At 43.2% G+C, this 25,900-nt stretch overlaps 1 protein-coding gene across 4 annotated transcripts; it reads right to left on the bottom strand.

The window, feature by feature from the left end:
* Nucleotides 1-21,768, bottom strand: LOC137427519 (lysosomal acid lipase/cholesteryl ester hydrolase). 4 transcript variants are annotated; one of them, XM_068117068.2, is made up of 10 exons: nt 21,426-21,768; nt 17,262-17,404; nt 15,144-15,258; nt 12,854-13,052; nt 10,451-10,560; nt 9,434-9,570; nt 7,305-7,451; nt 6,877-6,948; nt 2,107-2,178; nt 1-1,995 (listed from the first exon to the last, which is right to left on the bottom strand). In XM_068117068.2, the coding sequence occupies exons 2-10, from the start codon at nt 17,382-17,384 to the stop codon at nt 1,747-1,749; spliced, it is 1,224 nt and encodes a 407-aa protein (XP_067973169.2). In that variant the 5' UTR covers nt 17,385-17,404; nt 21,426-21,768; the 3' UTR covers nt 1-1,746. The 4 variants fall into 4 exon arrangements, with proteins under 4 accessions (XP_067973169.2, XP_078634198.1, XP_078634200.1 ...); XM_078778072.1 differs by having other exon boundaries at nt 21,238-21,535; XM_078778074.1 differs by lacking the exon at nt 21,426-21,768 and adding an exon at nt 21,210-21,408.
* Nucleotides 21,769-25,900: the final 4,132 nt, after the last annotated feature.

Genomic DNA, 25,900 nt, shown 5'->3' with positions numbered 1-25,900 from the left:
AAAAGTAAGTAATGATGGAAGTTTTATTTCAAAATCTCGCAAGATCTCGGACAAAGACCTATATAATGACATGAGCTTACCCGCATAACCTTTGTGGTAAAATCCCTGCTTGAGAGAATGCCACGTGGTTATTTAGGCAGTGTATAGACAACAGACCGCTACAGTCAAAACATGCTGTGATCTTCACAAGGCCCGTGACGCCTGTCAACTCCAACCTTTCGCGATTTGTTTATCCTTTTAACTGTCGCTTTGGTCGTTTTACACTTAAAGAAAAACTTATAGGGTAGGCATGGCGATTGTGAATATTACAGCTCCAAAGATGTCTTTGGCTTTGTATATCACCAACATGGTGGCCGTATGATTTTTCAGATCGAAATTGTGGGAGGAGTCTGACCACCTGTCCAACCAATGGGTGAAAGAATGTTACACACGCACAAACAAGCGTATTATTATAAAGTTAATTAACAGCATATATACAAGACCTAATGGATGCCTAAACTTGAGGGAGGAAAATAACAATTTGAGTGTTCTTCAAAGTGCTCAAGGACAGGATTAAACAGACAAAAACTCATACCCAATGTACATTCTGTGATTATATTGTTATTAATAAAATAGAGGATTTGGCTAACAATGTCAGAGAAGCACAAATCGTAAAGCAATTGTGAGGCAGTAAATGTTATTCGATTGAGGGGAAACTTCAAAGTTACCATCACCGCAATGTGAGAACGAGCTGCTCGGGACATCGCCCGTGTGCAATCTTCTTCTTCTTCCTTCATTAATCATGCGTCATCTGCCTCTATTAAAATCTTCTGCAATATAGGACTTGCCACATCATTTTGTTTTTTTGTACACAAAGTCGATGCTCTCGGAGCCACAACACATAATGGTTCAGGACGTAGCAGAACAAAAGGAACAGTCGAGGGAGAGAGAAGGGGAGGAGGAACACACAACAACAGCAGGAATGTTGGACAAACTAGAAGATTTTGAGAAATGAGGGATTATAGGGAAGAATGAGTACACTGGTGGGGGAGGGAGGCGGGGGTGCGGACAAGATGGATACAGCCACAAATCCTCAGGAAGGAAGGTTTGGAAATTTAGGGAAGAGGTGAGCTTGGTGGGTGCTAACGGGGGTAGAAAAGATCATGGTTTTGGATGGAGGATGATCTGACATGATGGTGAACATCTGTCTTGAAGACTGAGGGTAAGGTTTTCCTGTCTTAACAAATCACTGTGTTTGAAGATGATCTTCAAGAAACACAAAATTCTGAAAGCTGAGGGCATGCGGCACACCGTGCGTTAAATAGCTGTAACCGGTGCAATTCATCAAGAATGCACCCGAACGCACAACATTATGAGAGTGAAGTCTTACGATCCAAACATCATCAGCTCACAAAGTGGTATTTAGCCCAATGAATGTGTGAATAACCATGATCTTCTTTCATCTTACACATTGGGCAACCCCCTCGCCCCCCTATACCCGTGCAAGGCCTGCCCCGTTTAGGAAAAGGAATCGGCTCCACGTAGCATCTGTCAAAAGTATACAAATCACAAAAAGATTTGAATTCAAACATCCAGTACGTTTTGTAATCACAACACTTAAGTGCAATAGAAAGTGCTGGCGAAAAAACAACAAATTGACATAAAGAAATGATTTAAAAATAAAATTAAACAATCACTATTAAATCACAATGAAAAAGATTCAAGAGGAGTTTCCTCCCCCACCTCCCCATGCAATTCGTAGGGTTCCTATTCCAATGAGGTGTTGGAATATTTGCGCAGAAGCTTGATGAGATCGAAGTAGAGGCGCCGTGGTGCATCGAGGCCCCAAATGAAGTCTAGGTGTTCCCAGTCGGCAAGCCGCTTTGAAAAGACCACGTTGTTGAGTTGTTTGAGAAGCAAGTTCACGTCGTGAGGGTCGGCCAGCCAATCTTGCCCACCCGACCACACTGCGATGGGAACCTTCATGTTCTTTACCAAGTACAGTGGAGGCTGAGGCTGGAAAAGTGGGGAAAAAGCCAGCTTGCCATCTTGCATTCAACAAGTGACCAGAACTATTCAAGAGACGTCAGATGCAGCACAAAATCACGACGGTCAGTCAAGTCGTACCTGGTTGTAATGCTTCCTGTTCATCTCTGCACTGCCGTAGTCATAAGCTTTAAACTTCCCGGAGAGCACAGCCTGATAAAGAGAGGGCCGTGAGGAAGGTAAGAATTTTATTTTAAGCACGGAAAATATGTGCAACACACAGACTCCATGCCCCCGGACAAATTACGCATCAAAACTTTGTCTGCACGATTTCATACCTCGGCCAGAGTGCCGTTATTAGAGCTTGGTTACACCGGCGACAGTGAAGGTAGCTTGGGAATTGCAATTAAAAATGCGTTTGATACAACAACAAAATTAACTGGAACTACAAAGAGCGATTACAGGCTTCTAGGCAATATGGCTGCCAAAATATGGGACGTCATAATTTTCAATAAATTTTCCTCATGAGTAGTCAATCCGATGTGTAAACTTTCATATCGATTATTTGAGTGTTTTAGAAGAAGGTTCTAAAAGTATTTTAAAACCCAAGATGGCCACCATGCCATGGCTGATGACATCAGAGTTTGCAAAGTTTTTTTTTTTTTGTTCTCATGAGTAGTCAATCCTTTCTGTAATGTTTAATATTGATTGGTTGAGTGGTTTCGAAGAATCAGATTAAAGCTTTTTTTTTGTATACAGATCGAGGCTCGTGTAAGAGACTTGAACATGAAAACATGCACATAAAACATGCAAAGAAGGGAGCGGGAGACAAGAGGCGGAGAGAGGGAAGCACACAAGCAAAACAACAGAAGAGAACAGGGACGTCGGTAGATCTGTGGAAGGGGAAGGGCTAGGGGAGGAGGGAGGGGTACATGGTATAAAGCAAATGAACACTTCTAGGAATTTCAGGAAAGAAGTTGGTGATTTAATTAAAGAGGCGGATTTGGGGTGAATTAACAAGGGTAGAAAAGATCAAGGTTTTGGATGGGGGAAAATAAGAGATGGTGGTGAACAGCTGTTTTAAAGACCTGGAGGGAGGAGTGGGATTGAGGAGAGTGAGGGAGTTTGTTCCAGAGGCAGAAGAAAAAAGGAATGAAAGAGTGAAGGTGAGCAGAGAGTCTTTATTTTGGCAGTTTAACCATAAGAGGATTGTTCGCAGATCTTGTGGGACCTGTAGGAATATTTGGGGGACACAGCACAGACAGAACAGGGGGAGGAAGGCCAGACAGGAGTCGGTAGAAGACAGAAAGACCACCAACCTGCCTGCGGTGAGAGAGAGAAAGGCCCTCAGAATCGGTTTCATCACGGGAGATGCCGATGATTCTGAATGCTTTGGTTTCAACCGCGTGAAGACGAGCTAGGTGTGAGGCAGGAGCACCAGCCCATACGGGAGAGCAGTATTCCATTGAGCTGCGGATGAAAGCCTTGTATGTGGTGAGGAGCTCAGGTGTGCCAAGGAAGGACTTTGCATGACGGAGGATGCCCAGTCGGCGACTGACTTTGGAGGCCAGCTTGGAAATGTGGTTTTCCCAGGAAAGATCATGGCAGATAGTGAGACCCAAAAGCTTGAGTAACATAACTTCTTCAAGAGGATTGTTCAGAAAGTAGATGGGAGGGTTGTCCAGACGGTCTTTCCGGAGAGACAAAGTGAGAGTGTGAGATTTGTCAGGCTTGACAGACATGTTCCACTTTTTTGAACAGTCTGACTTTGTCCAGGTCTGCAGAGAGTGAGGAGGCTGCAGACGGCCTATCTGAGAGATGAGGTATGGAGCGGCAGAGAGTGGAGTAATCAGGAAAGAGATGGATTGGATTTTACAGAGAGTCGGAGAGATCATTGATGAAGACCAGAAAAAGCACAGGGCCCAGAACACTGCCTTGAGGAACTCCAGCCTGAACAGGAAGGGGAGAAGAGAGAATTCCATTCAGGACCACACGTTGACTACGACCAGAGAAGAAGTCTGCAAGCCATGCGTGGAGGTTTCCATGGATACCATACGAGGAGAGTTTGGTGAGCAGAGCTGGGTGCCATACCGTATCGAAGGCACATGATATGTCAAGGGAGACAGCTCTGATTTCCTGTTTGGCATTGAGGACCTCCATCCATTGTTGAGCCAGTAGAAGCAGCATGTCCAGAGTAGAATGACCTGGTCTGAATCCAAATTGATGATCCGAGATCAAACCATTGGAGAAGAGGAAGGATTTGATGTCAGAAGCGATGATGGATTCCATGACCTTGCTGATTATTGGGAGCAGGCCGATTGGTCTGTAGTTGCAAGGATCTGTTTTTGCACCTTTCTTGTGTAAAGCGGTAATGTTGGCTGATTTCCAAGCAGATGGCAGATGACCTTGAGCAAAAGAGAGGGTGAAGAGAACAGAGAGAGGGTGTGAAAGAGTGGCAGAGCAGGATTTTAGGACCCTGGGCTGATGCCATCTGGACCAGTTGCAGAATCAGAGTCGAGGTTTGACGAAAACTTCTCCACCTTGTCAGGAGAGAAGGACACAGAGTCCAGGAGCAGCTGCGTATGACTGGGTATGGTGTGCACAGAGAGGGATGGGTTTGGGACACAAGATTTTGAGGCAAACACAGAGTTGAGGCATTCAGCTTTGTCACATGCAGAGTTAGCTGTGTAGCCGTTTGAGGTAAGGGAGGGGATGGAGGGAGAACAAACACCAGAAACAGATTTGACCAGACGCCACCAGGATTTGGAGGAGGGAGAGTGGTTTGAGAGTTCAGTCTTAGAGAGTCGAGAGATAGTGTTTCCTAGCTCTCCTGAGGGTAGACACACACTTGTTCCAAGCTTTTCTTTTTTTTCAATTTGTTATGGCTGCCAAACCATGTGACTGCTTATGTAATAGTTTTCCACATTTCTTCCCCATATGTTTGTGATCATATGTTTAAAGTTTTGCATCAATCAGTTGCATCAATCAGGGAATTCTTTTTTTTTTTCCACTTAAATCCAATATGGCTGCCAAACCACGTAACGTCACTGTCAGCAAATATTCCCCATGGGTGGTCAATTATATCTGCAAGGTTTTGTATTGATCAGTTACACGGTTTTGAAGAAGATTATTTCAAAAGATTTTTTTTTTTAATTGAAGATGGCTGCCAAACAACGTGACTGCTGACATCACATCACAATTTCAACAATTTTTCTACATGGGTATGCGATCATATATCTCAAGTTTTGCATTGATTTGACAAGTGGTTTCGGAGAAGATTGTTAAGGTTTTCAACAAAATCTAAGATGGCAGCGGAAAAAGGTCACAGTTCAAAAAACAAAATTTGTCAAGCACGAGTTTACATAGGTATCTATAATCAGTTCAAGTTTCGAAGAGCGAGCTATAAGTTTTCTCGAAATAGACTCCATACTTTTACATAGACCAATAATAAAAATCCTTGCAAGAACAATCGGCTTCCAGTGGGAACTTCACTGGAAGCCTAATAGGTAATGCAATAAAATATATCAATCGATACATAATGAAAGAACCTCACAGGAAACTTTGATAAACATCAGCACTCGAATGAATAGGGATAGACAAATAAAATATGCGGGATTATGAAATTAACCCACAATTGTAAGGAATACGAATCCCGCAGAATAATGAAGTCAGACGAGGCAGTCCCGAAATGTGTGCCATCAAGAGATATCCCACCGTCCCAAATTGAGCAAGATGACCCGTTTAACTTCATTGTTGTGCCTCTTTGTGGTGTGCGAGAAGGGTTTTCTGTTGGTTTGCTGGTGAGAGTAACAGGAGTATCTGCGTTGAAATCTGAGAGCTTCTCGTTTGAGGAAAGGGAAGTCCATTTTATGTTTCTCTTTTGATCGAAACAAAAGCAACAAGAAAGAGCAATCGGAGACTGCAGACCCTCTCCAGGACGTGTTTTAGTGGTTTTTAAGGCTTTTGTGTTCAAACAAATATGGCGGCCGAACCACGTGACCGATGACGTCATTATTATTTATTTTTCTTCCACCAATTTATCCCTAGATGACGCTCAATAAATTTCATCTTGATCGGACGGATTTTTAAGTCCGTCTCTGACATATGCTCCCCTTCCTTCCCTTCCCTCCCTTCAAATGGTGCCGCAGCCAATGCTGAATGGGAAGGCTGAATGCCTCAATTCTGTGTTTGCTTCCAACTCTTGTGTCTGTAACTCCTGCTCCTGGACTCTGTCTTTCGCACCTGAGAAGGTGGAGAAGGTTCTTTCAACCCTCGAATCTGACTCTGCTACTGCACCAGGGGGTAGGTAGGGGTAGGTTGAGGTGGTTCGGACAGGTGGCAAGGACGGGAGAGGACAGCTGTGTGAAGAGGTCTATAAATATGAACGTGAATGGAAGGAGAGCAAGAAGCTGTCCGAGGAAAACATGGAATGAGTTTCTCAGAGATGATCTCAGAGCTAAAGGACCAACGAGAGGGCTAGAGCTTGGAAAGCAGCCATTAGGTGAATCACGGCTTTCACATGCAAGCATGGAAACGGCCGTAACATGATGACGATGAAGTAACGTGCTATGCACAACAACTTTCTCGTTTGTTTCTTTGTGTGTTTGACATTGACTCCTAAACTGCCAGACGGAATGAATTGAATACCGGTGGTTGCACTCGGGATGTGCCCAGGTAGGTCTTAGGGGGTCAAAAACAAATCATGGCTCTGCTTGTTATGTATCATACAGCACCACACACTATGAGAGGGGTTACTACAGGTCAGCATAAAATATGCTAATTCTGTGGGAATTAACCAATCCGTAATTCTCGCTAGAAATAATAATGAATAATGGCTGGCAAGGCCAAAGTCAGCCCGATGAGGGGTCGACATCATTGTGTTACATCCGCTCAACGCCCCCTTCTCCCCACCTGCCGCCAGTGACGCATGTTCTGCACAGAAGTTCCAGCAGGACAATGAGATGTATACACAGGGATCTGGCTCTGTAGGGTGGGCGGGGGAGTGGATAAATAAATAAAAACGACAAAGAGAGGGATTAACACACAAACACCTTATATTGAACGCAACTACACAACACCAACTCTCCTTTAACCAGATTCGCTTCCCATTCACCTGTGGAAACATGTTAATATTCCCTTACCTGTGTCTTGCTCCCATGTGGGTGAACTAACGTACCGAAGCTTATACACCACCTCATTATCTTTAACTCATCTCCACCCGTTTTACGAACCGAGGACGAGACCTAACTTGATATCACATTCACACAGACACACGTGGAGCCCCCTCTGAGGACCAATCACACCGCAGCTTCAATTTTCAGGTGCTGGGAACAACTTACCAGGTTAAGGTTTTTCTCGTTGAAGCCGCTGAAGAGGAAGAAGACATTTTCACAGAGGAGTTTGATTATGATACGGTCGCACACCTCGGCTGAGAGCCACTTTAAACAGGCATTCTGTGGTGCAAAATCCTTCTCCCCAAAAAGGATCTGCAGAGAAGGAATTACAGAAATGAGACCAACGATGTGCAGCAATTGGTGCAGCAATTGACGTTCAAAAACATGAGATAAGTAGGGACAAGACCCCCCAAAAAACAAAAAACAAAAACTTTATGCTTCCGTGAATAAGTCTCAATTTGATTTTTTTTTCTACTATGTTATTATAATCAATAAGCATGAAAGGGCAAAGCAACAGTTCACACAAATAAATAAAGGAATGAAAAGACGTCAGCCTTAAGGCACGTTTCTATGGATACGCGATAGTCAACATGACGGGTACATGAGCACCAGACACATAGGAGGGAATCGATGTAATGTTTTTGTGATAAACCTATTTGTGGTCCACATCGTTTAAACGGCGCAAGTCAACACCAATTCATACCAAGGCTGTCACTTGTGGGTGGCGCCTCACATGTGGGCGGAGCGTCACATGTGGGCGGAGCATCACATGTGGGCGGCGCGTCACATGTGGGCGGAGCGTCACATGTGGATGGTGCATCACGTGTGGTGTGGACAGCACGTCACGTGTGGGTGGCACATGACACATCATGTTTGGGTGGCACATCACGACACATCACGCACGTGTGGGCGTCACATCACGACACGTCACGTGTGGGTGGGGATTTCATCTGCATGACTGACTGCACGTGTTGTCTTCACCCCACACGGCATCAGCGTCAAGTTTCCCCAAAGGACAGACATGCCCCAGTGGATCAACAGGGTGTAAAACACACAAACAAACCTTCAAAGCTAAAAACCAAACTAAAAGCCCCAATGTGAAGGAGTTCATGGAGTTGGTGATATATCCTCCCCATCTTTGCGAAATCGCAAAATGCCGTGTGCTGTTGTGGCAAGAAATTTGTCGAACAAACGAAAAACTCAAAGAATCCTTCCATTTCCATACCGTATTACTTTACTACTAGCCGAAACCCGTGGAACATCCACGGAAGGGAGGATGTGGTGTATGGATAGAGTGTACCATTATGGATGGCATAAGGGATTTGCTTGTCCGAGTAAGAGTTAGGAAGAAAGATGAGAATGAAGAGTGCGTATATGAACAACGATCGCCGACACCGGCACAAATGCATGCTCTGGATTGTCCACTCAGTGGACGGCTTGCTTTCGCCTTCGCCTGTCCAATCAGCGGACGGCTTGCTTCGCCTTCGCCCAGCAGACGCCAATACGATGGCGTCGTATCGGCAGTTAATCGGATGCTTTTGGGCCCCAACGTCGGCTAATTCAGATTTTTCAAGTATGGCTGTAGGTGATAAACAAAGAGCGCGGTTCGTAGATCGTAAATCCATTAGTGCCGTGGGCATCGGGTCACTGGGTGCGGCGTAAAAGGGATAACAAAGTCGAGTCCTTATGCTATTATTATATAGATTATCACGTGCATATTGAACAGCAAGTGCAGCTCTTCTTCCTCCTACCCGCAAACTCGAGACATTGTTGGACGATTCTATTAAATGTCGGTCCCAGAATGGTGTCGCTTTCACAGAGCCAATGCAGCATGCCTTAAATTTCACTTGGATTTATGTCCTCCAAAAGGCTTGCACACTTATCACGATAGTCCTCATTCAAAACGACTACACATCCGCCTTTGTCAACCGGTACGATCACAATGTCCTTATCACTGGTGAGGCTGCACATGGCCAAACACACAAATTGCGATCTCCATCTCGATCCAACCCACTTTCGGCACCCAGGATGTAATCCAAAAACGCTCTGGATTTGTCATATCATCGAGCTAACTTCTCAATCTCAACATGGCGAATTTTCGTAGTGAAGTGCGCATGCGTAGTGAACTCATTCAGTCCTTCAAAGGTACAGTGGGGGAACTGTTGCAGCAATGTCATGTGATATACGTTGGAATTTATCAGATAATTTCCAAAAAAAAAACAAACATCAGACGTTTTTGAACTGGAAGATGCTTCAGGCTAATTCACCCAAGATAAATAAAACGATTATCATACCGTGATGACCCAGGATGGGACCTTCCCCAACTTGACCATGGGACTAGTGGAATATCCCACAGTGGCAACGGGAGCCAAAGCACAAAACAAACGGATCTTTTTGGCCAGAGAGGCGTTCGAGGAGAAAGCGGCCATCCCTGAATGGAAAAAATAGAAGCACACAGGGGAAGTCTTGGTCAAACAACGTGCACCGTATGCTCATGGTCATCTTCATTTATTCCTACTCCTTGTCTTTAATTTGCTCAAAATTCAAAAACATCTTCAGTTGATGTGACAGAACCCGCACCGCCGCCTTCTACACAACACACTGTCGACGTCAGTTATCGTGTAATCATGAATGCAGTAACTAATACATTTTGTCTTGGCACGTTCACGGTCCAAGGCCATGACAGTGCGGCAGGACCTATCCCATACATATTCGGAATGTTTTCTCAACAGATGAAAAAAAAACCAAACCTGCAAAGAAACAAAATATTGGCAGGAAAACCAGTAGGACGAAGAGAACACGTGAAGTCAGAGGTGAAGAGAGGCAGGAGCACCAGCAAAACTGGCGAGTAACTGACCGTGTGACCCAGTAAAGCCCACTGATTCTGGACCATGTGGCCCAGGATTAGTGGAGCAAAGTATGGATTGAATGAGCATCAAGAGAATTCTGTGTGTACACGTGAAAGGTATGGTAGAGTATATGAATGATTAAAGTGGGAAGTTAGCGACGAGATCGAGGAGTACGTTTGCACGTGTTAGCTGGAATGGGCCATCCAGTCGCACGCAAACACACACACACACACACCTCTCAATGCTCAATCAACCCATACTTTGCTCCACTAACACAATGGTGATTCAATTTCAATTTGGACATCAATTCGAGCGAAGCAATTAAAACAAGTTGGATGATAAACGAAAGGCAAGCAAAGAAGAGATCAGAGTTTAAAATATATATATTTTTGAACAAAACAAAGATCTGAAGCAAGCATTATCCTACGTGGCCCAAATAATCCAAATGCAGATCACGCGTACCAATAGTTGTTCCCTGTGAATGTCCAACGTAAAATAGTTGCTGATTTCTGGTAACTTCCAGAATGAAATCGACAACAGCCGGAAGATCGTACGTGACCATTTCATCATAACTGCAAGCACAGAGGGAAGAGTGCAAAACAGATGTCAGTTTGTGGGGGGTTTTTTAAAGGTGTGAAAGTGTGGTGGTGCTGCAGTAAAGGTGGTGGCCTAAGAATAAAATACATCGGGCTGTGGAGTGGACTCGCGTCCGGGAGGTTGAAAGCTGAAGTGTAGATGAACACAGGAGTATTAAAGATTCGGATTGGAAGTTCTGGAATGTGAGCTGTTCGCAGGAGAAGCAGCACATCACCAACAGAATTTGGATTAAATATAAATAAATAATCCATGGGTCATTTATGACCATCAGGGAAGGGCTAGTGTACCTGCCCTGAAAAAATGGTAGTTCACACTTTATGCTCGACTCTTGATGCTCTGAGGGTAAGTTGGAATGAATACTATCATTTTACTCAAGAAAAGACAGCACTGTCCACATTGTCCTCATCGACAAAATTCATTACTTAGTATTATTATGATCATCTGCGGTGTAAAAGCACAACTCAGAGCTCATGACACTGCACAAGGCCTGCCTCTGAAATATCGTAGACTATGGGCTGGAGAAGAAGTGGAGAAGATCGTCATGGGGACCGCAAGGCTAACATCGGTAACAAGGCTAACATGGCTAACTAACATCCCCGCTCTTGCAGGGAAAATGGCCTTAAAATGCGTTGTTGTTGTTGTTGTTGTTGTTGTTGTTGTTGTTGTATGGGCTGGAGAAGCTGCATCCCATCTTGGTACCACTGAGGTAATAAGCTCTTCATGTCACGGGATATCTCGACAAGAAGCCTAGTTCCAGCGTCTGCTTCTCACCCACAGAGGACAGGTTGGTGGACTTGGTATTCCAGTGCTTTCCTTGTGGCCTCACTCCTCTCCCCCTCTGTCCTACCCCCAGGTAGTGCATATTCTTCGAGAATCTCAAACCTGGTTACCCTCACCAACTCTAAACTGAGTGCTCAACTCCATCCCTTCATCCCCATATTCTCTAGTCTGTGGAACTGACTCCGTATACGTTGTCTTGTGCCTCTCCCTCCACTCTTTCACCAGGCTATGGAGAGTTGATGCAAATGAGTTCACATAAGTATTCTTTGTGGGGATATGCAACCTTGGAAAAACCTTCATCGAATGCTCGTGGAGAAGATCCGACTTGTATCACATGCAAGGCAAAAAAACATCAGTAGATGTCAGTGTACTTTAACACCAATTACAAGTACATTCGTAAATAGCGGACAAACCTAGATAGCTATACGGGATTTGAACCCAGGTTCCCAACATCATTAGTCAATAGTTCAGATAAGATTGATTATCAACAAGCCAAACCGATGTAATGATTTTGATTGATTGATTCTGACAAATGCAAACAAAACAATGCATTTTCTCGAAAGTTACAAAGACATCACCAACCCCAGCAAGGTAAGCCTGTGGCGTTAATCCTCGACTACGTGCCAGATGGTATTGTTGTGGAAATGGCTCTTAGCGTTTCCCTCCCGTGACTATTATAATTAAATATACCTGGTCTCGGGTATATTAACCCCCGCTCTTATTAACCTTATTAACTTATTATATTTAATGAATTAAATTAACTTATTCATTAACTTATTAACTTATTCATTAACCCCCGCTCTCTTATTAACCCCCGCTCTAAATAGGCTAACCCCCACTCTTGCAGGGAAAATGGCCTTAAAATGCCTGTTGTTGTTTGTTGTATACCTGGTCTCGGGGTGAATTCTGGTCGTGATTCTCCTGGCATGATTAATACCCGTTGAGGGCTAATTGGCTGTGGTTCTCAACACCACAAACCCAGACCACCTCACGCGTCAGGTTCACTCCATCTAATTGGCACGTGATGTGCAATGCCTAATCAGCGTAACACTGGCCAGATTCGGACGAACCATTCGTATGGTATCGCGGCATTTAGATGCGAGATGCAGCGGGAAAGACCTCAAAACAGTAATGTTACGGTCGCATTGAGGCAACTCTCAGGACTCGAACCAAGCAAATGGGACAAACCGGGAGACTAACAATATACAAGCTCCGAGGAGAGTGGGAGAAGTCGTCATGTGACTGCAATATACAGATGGTGAGATCAAACGTCACATTAAACAAACACCAATCCATTATGTAAAAGCCTCAAACAATTTTGATAAGAACCATATCCTCGTCATTAGAGCCCAATAAAGATGCGCCAAAACAATGTTGGCAGGTGTGAGGAAGAAGACCACGTGACGATGCAAAATAAACACGATTAAATAAAGAAGAGCCACAGCACAGGAACATAAACACATCCCGATCTAGTGATTGTGCAGTCACCTCCAAGCCCAGAAATCCGCGTCGCTGGGACTCAAGCTGCGATGTTTGCGCGACCAGGTGTTTCCTCTACTGTTGGCGAGCCACACGTCAAATCCAGCATCGGCGAGCAGAAATCCGAGACTTTTGTCGGCCCCGTCGCACACCCAGTTGGTTGCGTCGGCGAGGAGGCCATGTTGAAGAAGCACCGGTGGCCTTGTGCCTGGGAACACCACAAATCCCAGCGGGGACTTCATTGAAACTACCACACACTCCCATATTTTTAATTTTCATCAGTTATATAAAAGCACATGACGAATTTCTGGCACAAACAACAACGAATCGAGTACAACATTAAATAAAGGTAGTTGGAATTAAATAAAATTTATCACAAAAAAATTAATTAATTGCATAGCTATCCATAATTGTGCAAACTTTATTTTCTAGTTTCCAATCTATCAACCTGTTCTCAATCAAATATATTTAGCCAACAGATTGAGCCGCGAAGGACGTGATGAGATGGAATTTTGCTTGATAGAACAGGAGGGCCATAAACAACAACAGCAACAACAACAACACCAACTAGAGAGTTGACAGAACACCTTACCCCATGCAGTGTTCAAGTATATAATCTACTATAGAGGAGATGTCTGTCTGTGTGTGTGCGTGTGTCACCATTTTTCTCAGAGATGGCTGAACAGATCTTCGTCAAACTTTCAGAGGTTCATCAGTGTGTCTGGGAGTGTTTCAGGCAAAAAAAAATTTAAATTATGAAAAAAGAGATCGTTTTTTGGAGTCAGGGAACAAAAAAAAACAAAAAAAAACAAACAAAAAAACAACTCGCTCGATAGTGTCGAAGCATTTTTAAATTAATGACAGTTATATACAAGTACACATTCGCATAAATAAATACAAAACAATCACCAGATTTGAATACAAATAAATCAAACAATTCCAGAAGTGTACGAAGTTGGTAGTACGGCTTCTTCTTCTTCCTGATCGGCATCACCCACCAGCATATATATATGAACCCCCTTCCTCTCCTGCTTCCCCCCCATACCTCCCTCACAAATTTTCATATTTCCCCCAAAATGTTTGTTTTCTCCCAAGCCTTTGACCTGTAATATGCATGTATAATGTTCTATTCTAAAAAAAACAAAAAACACAACACAAACCAAGGAGGTCATAGAACACTATACCCTACGCAGTCTTGAGAAAGAAGGACATGGGACGAAAAAGGACAAGAGAAGAACAAAAAAGAAGAGGTAGTAGAAGTAGTAGAAGAAGAGAAGAAGAAGCTCGGTAACCTCCCCCAACACGAACAGTACTTGATTTTATTGTTTTAAATGGCATAAATGCATGCTGAGTGTGGCGAGAAAGGTGGCGCCATTGTTGTGACGTCACCGGTCCTCAGTGCCCTAGGAAGTGACGGCACTTCCCCCAAGCTCAGTGGCTATATTTGTCTCGTCTAACAGCCCTGTATAGTGTCTCATGTATTTGTCTGAATGTCCATGTGTGTGAGATACATGTGTGAGATGCGTGTGTGGCAGGGTACCACTACGAGCCTTAGATCCTGTAAATAAATAAATAAAAATAGCCCCCGGAGTGGGCTGATGGTCATCTCTTGAGGTTGTTGTTCAGACCATTGCTGATTTGGGGGGGGTCCTCTGGAAGCCCCACTGATCCGAAATTGAAAAAGACCGAGCAATCCTGCGGACCATCAGGTAGTTCAGCTTATAGGGGTTCAGAGGAATCGGTGGGTAAATAAGGGACGAGTATGGATTTCAAGGGGAAAGTAAAGCCCTGCTCCCCCTGGGAGCCCCCATTATCTGAAATAGAAAGATTGAAACCTGTTAAATTGTGTGGGCCACTGTCTTGTATTTGTATGTCAAGTTTCAGAACAATCAGGCCAGTGATAAGGGAAGAGTAGCAATAACGGCAAAATGTTAACAGACGGCCGGACGGACATCATGAGCCATTTTACAAACCGTAGACCGTTTATGGCGACACCATAAAGACACAAACAACAGACATGAATAACGAATTAAAGTGCTAGATACGGTGGTGTAATCAACACTGCGTCAATGGAGCTAAACTTCCAGACATTTTTTTTATACGACCTTTTCCAATCATTATTCAATTTCAATTGAATTATAAACTTAAACACTGCGTGGGGGAAGGTGTTCTATGAACTCTTTAGTTGTTGTTGATGTTGTTTTATGTCCCTCCCGTCTGTCTGGTTGAACAACCCGAAAACATAATGGTTCTGGTGACTTCACGGGCGGAGCCCTAAAAACACCAGACTTTTCCTCACCGTTTCTGGAATGCTTGATGCCATGGGGGATTCGGTTGATACTCAGAATGAATCCGTCAGCAGTCGTGACCTCGTATTCTTCACTTGGATATCCCTGGCTTGTTATCATTTGACTCTGTAAATAAATCAAATTTACACACAACCCTGGGTCGAAAACAATACACGGACACGATGACAAAGATCTTGCATGAGCATCACCAGTTGTGCACTCGAAGATCGGCAATAACAAAAACGAGGTGAAAAACAACGCTCAACCAGACGGACACAAGTCAATCGGGATGTCAATCCTGGGATCACAGGATCACAGGCCAATAGGTAAACAAATAACAGATCGAGTCAGCACATCGGGAATGAATAACACGTTAACGCGTCAGACAAGGACACAGGTGATAAACAGGTACATCTTAAACATCACGTCTCAATGGCCTCAAGTTTGACTGTGCTGAGGAAAGGGAAAAACTCTTATAAAAGGGAAGCCATTGTTTGGACCAAGATATCAGGGCATCCACCTTAGGGTGGTCCAAAAATGCACAAAAAATCACTTTTTTATCTGGATTTTGATGCTCTATTGGATTATTGTTAGAAATGGTCTAAATCATTCACCCAAAAAATATTTTGCATCCGAGTCATCTATAAACTCATACACACTCAACATATAAATGTCATTTTGGTCAATTTTAATGACTTACAAAGACTTTAGAAATATTTTTAGCTGCGTCGCAGACGCTGCTCATAGAGTGCATTCTGCTGTTGTTGTTGTTACCACCTCTTCTTCTTCTTCTTCTTCTTCTTCTTCTTGTTGTTCTTGCAGAGAAGACAAAAACCTCAAAGCTCCACCCATTCTGGGAACCATAGCTCCACCCATTCTGGGAGAGCCTTCATATAAACAAATATCCACCATTTTATTAACTCGCATAGCTTTGAGGCCTGTTTTGTAGGCCCGTGGTGTCTTCCTCTCACACAGTTTTCTTTCAAATCAAATTCGATATATCATTTCATTTTTCACAGTCGCCAACATAGTTTTAGACTCGGTTGAAAAAAAACGGGAAGAAAATGCGATGAAAGTTGCCCTTTATAGAACGAAATGAATTCTCAAAGGCCTGTAACTTCAAGTCCATCGACATATATTTTGTTTAAATCGCGGCATGCTCAGTCATACACCGCCCGAAATAAGAGACGGGAAAATGCCGATATATAAAAAATTCGTCCATTTGATGACAATCGTCACGATGAAATATTTAATTTATACGTCGTCACAATAATGTGGAGAGAGGAGCATAGCTTCGTTCACGTGTCGCCACACACGGGAAATTGCCGAGATATATATTTTTTTCAATCCCGGCATGGTCAGTTATACACCGCCTGAAATAACAGACGGGAAAAATGCTGAGATATATTAAAAATTCGTCGCCACACACGGGAAATTGCCGAGATATATTTTCACTTTGCACAAAAATAACATCAAGTAATCGAATCAATAGGAATGTCCTGTGCCTATAACATCGACGTTATAGGCACAGCTGCATCTAGGCATTGTGTAACATCGACGCGGCTTTTGTTTTAATTAAAACTTTTTGTACTTGTTTTCCTAAATAATGTCATTGATGGTACATACCCCTGTGAAGTCCTCATGGTCGAAACATGAGTCAGACATGTATGAACATGTTTCAAACATGTTTCAAGCATTGTCGAACATGTTTCAACCATGATAATTTCACACTCACAGGCGCAAGCGCATGCAAAAAGTCATGACCCACAAAATGGCTTAGTACAATAGTGCATGTACTTTTTCCACCTAGGTTGCTATTGGATTGTTCTCATTTAACCAAATTTGGTGAAAAACGCCACATTTCAATTGAAGTGTGTATGAGTTTCTAGATGGAATTGAGCGAAAATATTTGGTGGGTGAATGTTTTAGACCATTTCTAACAATAATCCAGTGGAGCATCAAAATCGGAGAGATCGATGTTTTTTGGACCACCCGAATCCACCTGTGATCGGGTTGAGGTTTTATTTACTTATTTAAATATTTTAAGCACGTATCGAAAACACCAAACTGAAATAATAACAAGACAATGAGGTGAAAACAGCACTGAGTCGTATGGAGGAGGATCTTACGGCGTTCATGAATATCTCTGGATCCGTGGAAGCAAAGTTCCTTCCAACGGTGAGGCCGTCGGCATACGAACCGGTGGTCAGAAAACTCCCCAGCAGCAAATACGACCACGGTAGGTTGCACATTCTGTATTTCGACGGGTCTCCTGCAAGTATCAAAACATCGGTGTTATACCCCGCCCAGCTATAAACTGCCATCCTGGTGTTTCGCAGGCAGGTGATTCTTCAATGTGTGTTCCGTCCCTCGGTTGGACGTTAAACTGGAAGTACTGCCTGCTATCATTCATTGGTGCACGTTGAAGATCCCACGGTGTCTTTCGCGAAGAGTAGGCGAGCCATCTCCGGCATCATGAACAAATTACTAATTCCTGCTCTCACCTATAGGGGGCTCTGCATCAGCGACATCGCAGCAAGTGATGCAAATCATCACCCGCAGACTGCACACAAAACGTGAAGAAACGTCATGCACATCACAAAAAAATTCCACATGGACGTGTCAAACAAATTCCACATGGGCATCACAAACAAATTCCACATGGCTGTCACAAACATTACACATGGGCGTCACAAACATTCCGCATGGGCGTCACAAACAAATTCCGCATGGGCGTCACAAACAAATTCCGCATGGGCGTCACAAAAAATTCCACATGGCCGTCACAAACAAATTCCGCATGAACGTCACCAACAGATTCCGCATGCACGTCACCAACATAATACACATGCACGTCACAAACAGATTCCACGTGGTCACAAACAGATTCCACGTGGTCACAAACAGATTCCACGTTGTCACAAACAGATTCCACGTGGTCACAAACAGATTCCACGTGGTCACAAACAGATTCCACGTGGTCACAAACAGATTCCACGTGGTCACAAACAGATTCCACGTGGTCACAAACAGATTCCACGTGGTCACAAACAGATTCCACGTGGTCACAAACAGATTCCACGTGGTCACAAACAGATTCCACGTGGTCACAAACAGATTCCACGTGGTCACAAACAGATTCCACGTGGTCACAAACAGATTCCACGTGGTCACAAACAGATTCCACGTGGTCACAAACAGATTCCACGTGGTCACAAACAGATTCCACGTGGTCACAAACAGATTCCACGTGGTCACAAACAGATTCCACGTGGTCACAAACAGATTCCACGTGGTCACAAACAGATTCCACGTGGTCACAAACAGATTCCACGTGGTCACAAACAGATTCCACGTGGTCACAAACAGATTCCACGTGGTCACAAACAGATTCCACGTGGTCACAAACAGATTCCACGTGGTCACAAACAGATTCCACGTGGTCACAAACAGATTCCACGTGGTCACAAACAGATTCCACGTGGTCACAAACAGATTCCACGTGGTCACAAACAGATTCCACGTGGTCACAAACAGATTCCACGTGGTCACAAACAGATTCCACGTGGTCACAAACAGATTCCACGTGGTCACAAACAGATTCCACGTGGTCACAAACAGATTCCACGTGGTCACAAACAGATTCCACGTGGTCACAAACAGATTCCACGTGGTCACAAACAGATTCCACGTGGTCACAAACAGATTCCACGTGGTCACAAACAGATTCCACGTGGTCACAAACAGATTCCACGTGGTCACAAACAGATTCCACGTGGTCACAAACAGATTCCACGTGGTCACAAACAGATTCCACGTGGTCACAAACAGATTCCACGTGGTCACAAACAGATTCCACGTGGTCACAAACAGATTCCACGTGGTCACAAACAGATTCCACGTGGTCACAAACAGATTCCACGTGGTCACAAACAGATTCCACGTGGTCACAAACAGATTCCACGTGGTCACAAACAGATTCCACGTGGTCACAAACAGATTCCACGTGGTCACAAACAGATTCCACGTGGTCACAAACAGATTCCACGTGGTCACAAACAGATTCCACGTGGTCACAAACAGATTCCACGTGGTCACAAACAGATTCCACGTGGTCACAAACAGATTCCACGTGGTCACAAACAGATTCCACGTGGTCACAAACAGATTCCACGTGGTCACAAACAGATTCCACGTGGTCACAAACAGATTCCACGTGGTCACAAACAGATTCCACGTGGTCACAAACAGATTCCACGTGGTCACAAACAGATTCCACGTGGTCACAAACAGATTCCACGTGGTCACAAACAGATTCCACGTGGTCACAAACAGATTCCACGTGGTCACAAACAGATTCCACGTGGTCACAAACAGATTCCACGTGGTCACAAACAGATTCCACGTGGTCACAAACAGATTCCACGTGGTCACAAACAGATTCCACGTGGTCACAAACAGATTCCACGTGGTCACAAACAGATTCCACGTGGTCACAAACAGATTCCACGTGGTCACAAACAGATTCCACGTGGTCACAAACAGATTCCACGTGGTCACAAACAGATTCCACGTGGTCACAAACAGATTCCACGTGGTCACAAACAGATTCCACGTGGTCACAAACAGATTCCACGTGGTCACAAACAGATTCCACGTGGTCACAAACAGATTCCACGTGGTCACAAACAGATTCCAAGTGGTCACAAACAGATTCCACGTGGTCACAAACAGATTCCAAGTGGTCACAAACAGATTCCACGTGGTCACAAACAACTTCCACGTGGCAGTCACAAACAACTTCCACGTGGGCGTCACAAACAACTTCCACGTGGGCGTCACAAACAACTTCCGCGTGGGCGTCACAAACAACTTCCGCGTGGGCGTCACAAACAACTTCCGCGTGGGCGTCACAAACAACTTCCGCGTGGGCGTCACAAACAACTTCCGAGTGGGTGTCACAAACAACTTCCACGTGGGCGTCACAAACAACTTCCACGTGGGCGTCACAAACAACTTCCACGTGGGCGTCACAAACGACGTCCACGTGGGCGTCACAAACGACGTCCACGTCGGCGTCACAAACAACTTCCACATGGGCGTCACAAACATTCCGATTGGGCGTCACAAACATTCCGCATGGGCATCACATTCTGCATGGGCGTCACAAACATTCCGCATGAACGTCACAAACAGATTCAACGTGGGCGTCACAAACAACTTCCACATGGCAGTCACAAAACTTCCACATGGCCGTCACGAACAACTTCCACGTGGACGTCACGAACAACTTCCACCTGGACGTCACAACCAGATTCCACATGGCCGTCACAAGCAGATTCAACATGGCCGTCACAAACAACTTCCAAAAGGCCGTCACAAACAACTTCCACATGGCCGTCACAAACAACTTCCACATGGGCGTCACGAACATTCCACATGGCCGTCACGAACAACTTCCACATGGACGTCACGAACAACTTCCACATGGACGTCACGAACAACTTCCACATGGACGTCACGAACAACTTCCACATGGACGTCACGAAAAACTTCCACATGGCCGTCACAACCAGATTCCACATGGCCGTCACAAACATTCCACATGCCGTCACAAACATTCCACATGGCAGTCACAAACAGATTCCACATGGCAGTCACAAACAGATTCCACATGGCCGTCACAAACAGATTCCACATGGCCGTCACAAACAGATTCCACATGGCCGTCACAAACAGATTCCACATGGCCGTCACAAACAGATTCCACATGGCCGTCACAAACAGATTCCACATGGCCGTCACAAACAGATTCCACATGGCAGTCACAAACAGATTCCACATGGGGGTCTTACCTGTACCAAGAATAGCAGCTATCGCCATGACATGCACATCAATAAATCGATTGCACAACGCGTAACAACACCTGTACTCACCTGTTCACCTATATTCTCCGAAAGATTGCAGGGCAATAAATATATAAATTTTCCCAAAACGACTTCCTCATACTTCGGAATTGCGAATTAACGAAATAAAGTGTACCAAGCAGACCCTCAAAACAGGTCACGTTCGCACACCTGACACCAAGGTGTGTGTGTGTGTCACCCTCAAGACTCCATGGTATTCGCAGAACAGTGAACGGATTCGTCCAAATGAATCAAACAAATTGGTCTAGAGCCGTTTCCATAGAAACACACCGTACAAGCTACACGGCGCAGCGAGTCGAGACCCGAAACAGAATAAGATCCACAAACCGAATTATCAGTTATTAACACGACCTCCTGTGTACTCACAATCCGTGCAGTTGGGTGAACAAACAACAGTGTAACAAGTTAAACAACTCCCTTGACCTGCAGTCACAACACCCACACACCACCCAGTCAAGAGCGCCTGATCTGACGTCACTTCCTTCTCTCTTTCGCACTGACTGGACCCGATTTCAAAATCCGAGGTATTTTAACTGCCTTGCTTCTGCTACGGTATTGGTCTTACAACTACATAAAAAGTAGATTAATAATAACGTTTTACTACAAGCTGCAATTGAAAATCGACTGGAGGAACCATCTGCATAAAATAAACACGCGGCTTTACACCACCGATTGCACTACCGCCTATTACACCTCCGCACTTCCGATTGAAGCACAAACAGGCCCCGCCTCCACAGGGCTCGCATACAATTAGCATAATGAGTGTATTAGCCACTCCCAGGGGAGGAATAGAGGAGGGAGAAAGATTGGGAAAGGAAAATAATGGCAAAGGTCAAGAGTTTTTTTTACCTTTGTCCGAAACATACCTGCTGGTGGGGTCAGAGATCAATGCTTCAATTTCTGCGTACGTAATAAATACAGTCCTAAATTTTTAGGACAACATTGACCGTTTTGAAAATATTGTCAATAACTGTCGGGAAATGTTATTGCGCGTTCCGACCAAAAAAAAACAACCCAATTCTGGGAATTAAAGTTCCTGGAAATCCCCTCCCAGCATCTTCCTCATCGCCTGCCCTTCAACCGATTCTTCATTATTTTGAGTAAATTCAATAAGAAAGTTCCCACTTCCTTAAAACACAATGGCCGTGACCGGGCCGAAACCCTTCCAGCTGAACCACACCACCTGGGATAAACAATTGCGCCTTGTCGATGACGTCACGCCGGAATGAGGGTAAAAGTACACGGGCCGAAATAATGTTGGTTTGTTCGATTTGCTGCTTTCACGTCCCACGAGATGAATTAATGGCCAAGGAATGAATATAAAACTGATATTAATACCGTGCTGTAATGACATGACATCACCATAAAATACCACAACGTCATAACCAGCATGACATCATAAACAAAATGACGTCATCATAAAATACTATATCATGGCCTATATCAATAACATCATAGCAAATATGACATTATAATAAAGTAGTATTTCATGGAATATATGACATCATAACCAAATACTATAACATCATAGCTAATATGACGTCATAATAAAATACTACCTAATGGCCAATATCAATAACATCATAGCAAATATGACATTATAATACAGTAGTATTTCAGGGAAAATATGACAACATAACCAAATACTATAACATTATAGCTAATATGACATTATAATAAAATACTATATCATGGCCAATATGACATCATAACCAAATACTATAACATTATAGCTAATATGACTATGACGTCATCATAAAATACTATATCATGGCCAATATCAATAACATCACAACAAATATGACATTATAATACAGTAGTATTTCATGGAAAATATGACAACATAACCAAATACTATAACATTATAGCTAATATGACATCATAATAAAATACTATATCATGGCCAATATGACATCATAACCAAACACTATAACATTATAGCTAATATGACTATGACGTCATCATAAAATACTATATCATGGCCAATATCAATAACATCATAGCAAATATGACATTATAATAAAGGAATATTTCATGAAAAATATGACATCATAACCAAATACTATAACATCATAGCTAATATGACGTCATAATGAAATACTATATAATGGCCGATATGACATTATAACCAAATACTATAACATCATAGCTATTATGACATCATAATGAAATACTATATAATGGCCAATATGACATTATAACCAAATACTATAACATCATAGCTAATATGACGTCATAATAAAATACTATATAATGGCCAATATGACATTATAACCAAATACTATAACCAAATACTATAACATCCAAATAACCAAATAACCAAATACTATAACATCATAACTAATATGACGTCATAATAAAATACTATATAATGGCCAATAAGACATCATTACCAAATACTATATAATCGGAGGTAATATATGACATCGTAATAAGTTACTATATCATGGCCAATATGACATCATAAGCAATCAAAGTTTTAAAAGGGATGTTCTCGCTGTCAGGTGTTTAAGGACGGTGTGATAAACAGGTTGTTTATGAGTTGGACTTTGCCTTCGTCATGGAATCCGAAACGTCACAAAGAAGGAAATGAGAGGGAGATATGTGGTTGGGAGGTCATGCTGCTCGTTACAGGATTTGGAACGAACAGTACGATTTATCATGGAGAGCGTTTTGTTATCTTTCTTTAAACCACGTAACACTGTTTAATATTTTAATAAACAATCGCAAATTTCAACCATCAACGAGAACAGCACAAGGTAGTGTAGAGCGCATACCTGCGCCAGGTTGAACAGTTTGTTTTGAATCCCTTGATAGACCGGATCTGGATTCGGACCTGAACCAAAATCTAATCGCTTGTTCTTGTCACAGAACCAACTCGTCCACCAAGTGTAGTCATAACTCATCCATAACTTTGTTTAAATATCATGTTATATATCGCTTTTCACCCGATCTCTTTTTTTTTTTCTTTTTTTTTTTGTATGAAGTTTCGTCCAAATCCATCAATAACTTCTTTTTTTTGTATGCAAGATCGAGGCTCGTGAAAGAGCTAACATTAATCCACAAAAAGTCAAACCGACACATAAAACACAAAATAAGGGGAGCGGTAGACAAGATGGGGAGAGAGGGGGAAGGACACAAACACAACATTTGAGAGCAGGGACATCGAGAGAAATGTGGGAGGGAGAGGGCTTGGGGGGAGGTGGGAGAGGTATAAAACATATGGACACTGCAAGGACTTCCAGGAAAGAAGTTGGAATTTAAAAAAGATGGATCTGGGGTTAATTAGCGGGGGTAGAAAAGATCAAGGTTTTGGATGGGGGAAGATAAGAGATGGTGGTGAACAGCTGTTTTAAAGACCTGGAGGGAGGAGTGGGATTGAAGGGAGTGAGGGAGTTTGTTCCAGAGGCGGGAGAAAAGAGGAATGAAGGAGTGAAGGTGAGCAGAGAGCCTTGATTTTGGCAGTTTAACCATCAGAGGGTTGCTGGCAGATCTTGTGCGACCTGTAGGAATATTTGGGGGACAGAGCACAGAGAGAGCTTTTTGAGATATCCTGCTATATATCGTTTTTATCCCGATCACTCAATGGTGAAGATTTCACTTTAAAACCGAAATAATTCTCGTATCCGAATCCATATTCAGATCTTCACCAAAATCGAATCTATTTGTCCTTATCAGACACCCTGCGGTCCACCAAGTTTCGTCCAAATCCATCCACAACTTTTTGAGATATCCCGCAATGTACCGTTTTTGGCCCTATCTCCCAATGGTGAAGAATCACTTTAAAATTCTAGTAGCCGGATCCGGATCTTCACCAAAATCTAATCATTTCGTCCTTGTCACATACGCTACATCTCTGCCAAATTTCGTCCAAATCCGTCCACAAATTTTTAAGATATTTTGTTCACAGACAGACAAACAAACAGACAGACAGGGGTGAAAACATAACCTCCATCCACCTTTGGTGGCGGAGGTAATAACCATCATGATTCCTTTATTATTACCTTGCACAGGTATCCACGTTGCTGGGCAACGCTAGGTCGCTTCGGGACTAAGGATGTGAGTTTGAGAAAACATGGATCAGCTGTCGCCTTGAGCCGTCTGGTCTGCGTTTGAATGTACAATGTACATGTGATATGACATGTATGCACAATGCACATGTGAGTGACATGAATGTAAAATGTCCATGTTATTGACAATTAACATCAATGTACAATGTACATGTGAATGACATGCTTGTGCAATGTCCATGTGAATGACATGAATGTACAATGTCCATGTGATTGACATGCTTGTACAATGTGCATGTGAATGACATGAATGTACAATGTACATGTGATTGACATGAATGCACAATGTACATGTGATTGACATGAATGTACAATGTACATGTGATATGACATGTATGCACAATGCACATGTGAGTGACACGAATGTAAAATGTCCATGTTATTGACAATTAACATCAATGTACAATGTCCATGTTATTGACAATTAACATCAATGTACAATGTCCATGTTATTGACAATTAACATCAATGTACAATGTCCATGTTATTGACAATTAACATCAATGTACAATATCCATGTGAATGACATGCTTGTGCAATGTCCATGTGAATGACATGAATGTACAATGTCCATGTGAATGGCATGAATGTAAAATGTCCATGTTATTGACAATTAACATCAATGTACAATGTCCATGTGAATGACATGAATGTGCAATGTCCATGTGAATGACATGAATGTACAATGTCCATGTGAATGACATTAATGTACAATGTCCATGTGAATGACATGCTTGTGCAATGTCCATGTGATTGACATGAATGTATAAT

Source organism: Myxine glutinosa, chromosome 5 (genome assembly GCF_964187855.1).
Source record: "Myxine glutinosa chromosome 5, kmMyxGlut1.1, whole genome shotgun sequence".
NCBI lineage: Eukaryota > Metazoa > Chordata > Myxini > Myxiniformes > Myxinidae > Myxine > Myxine glutinosa.
Note: the sequence above shows the minus strand (reverse complement) of the source record. Positions and strands in the feature narration are given on the sequence as shown.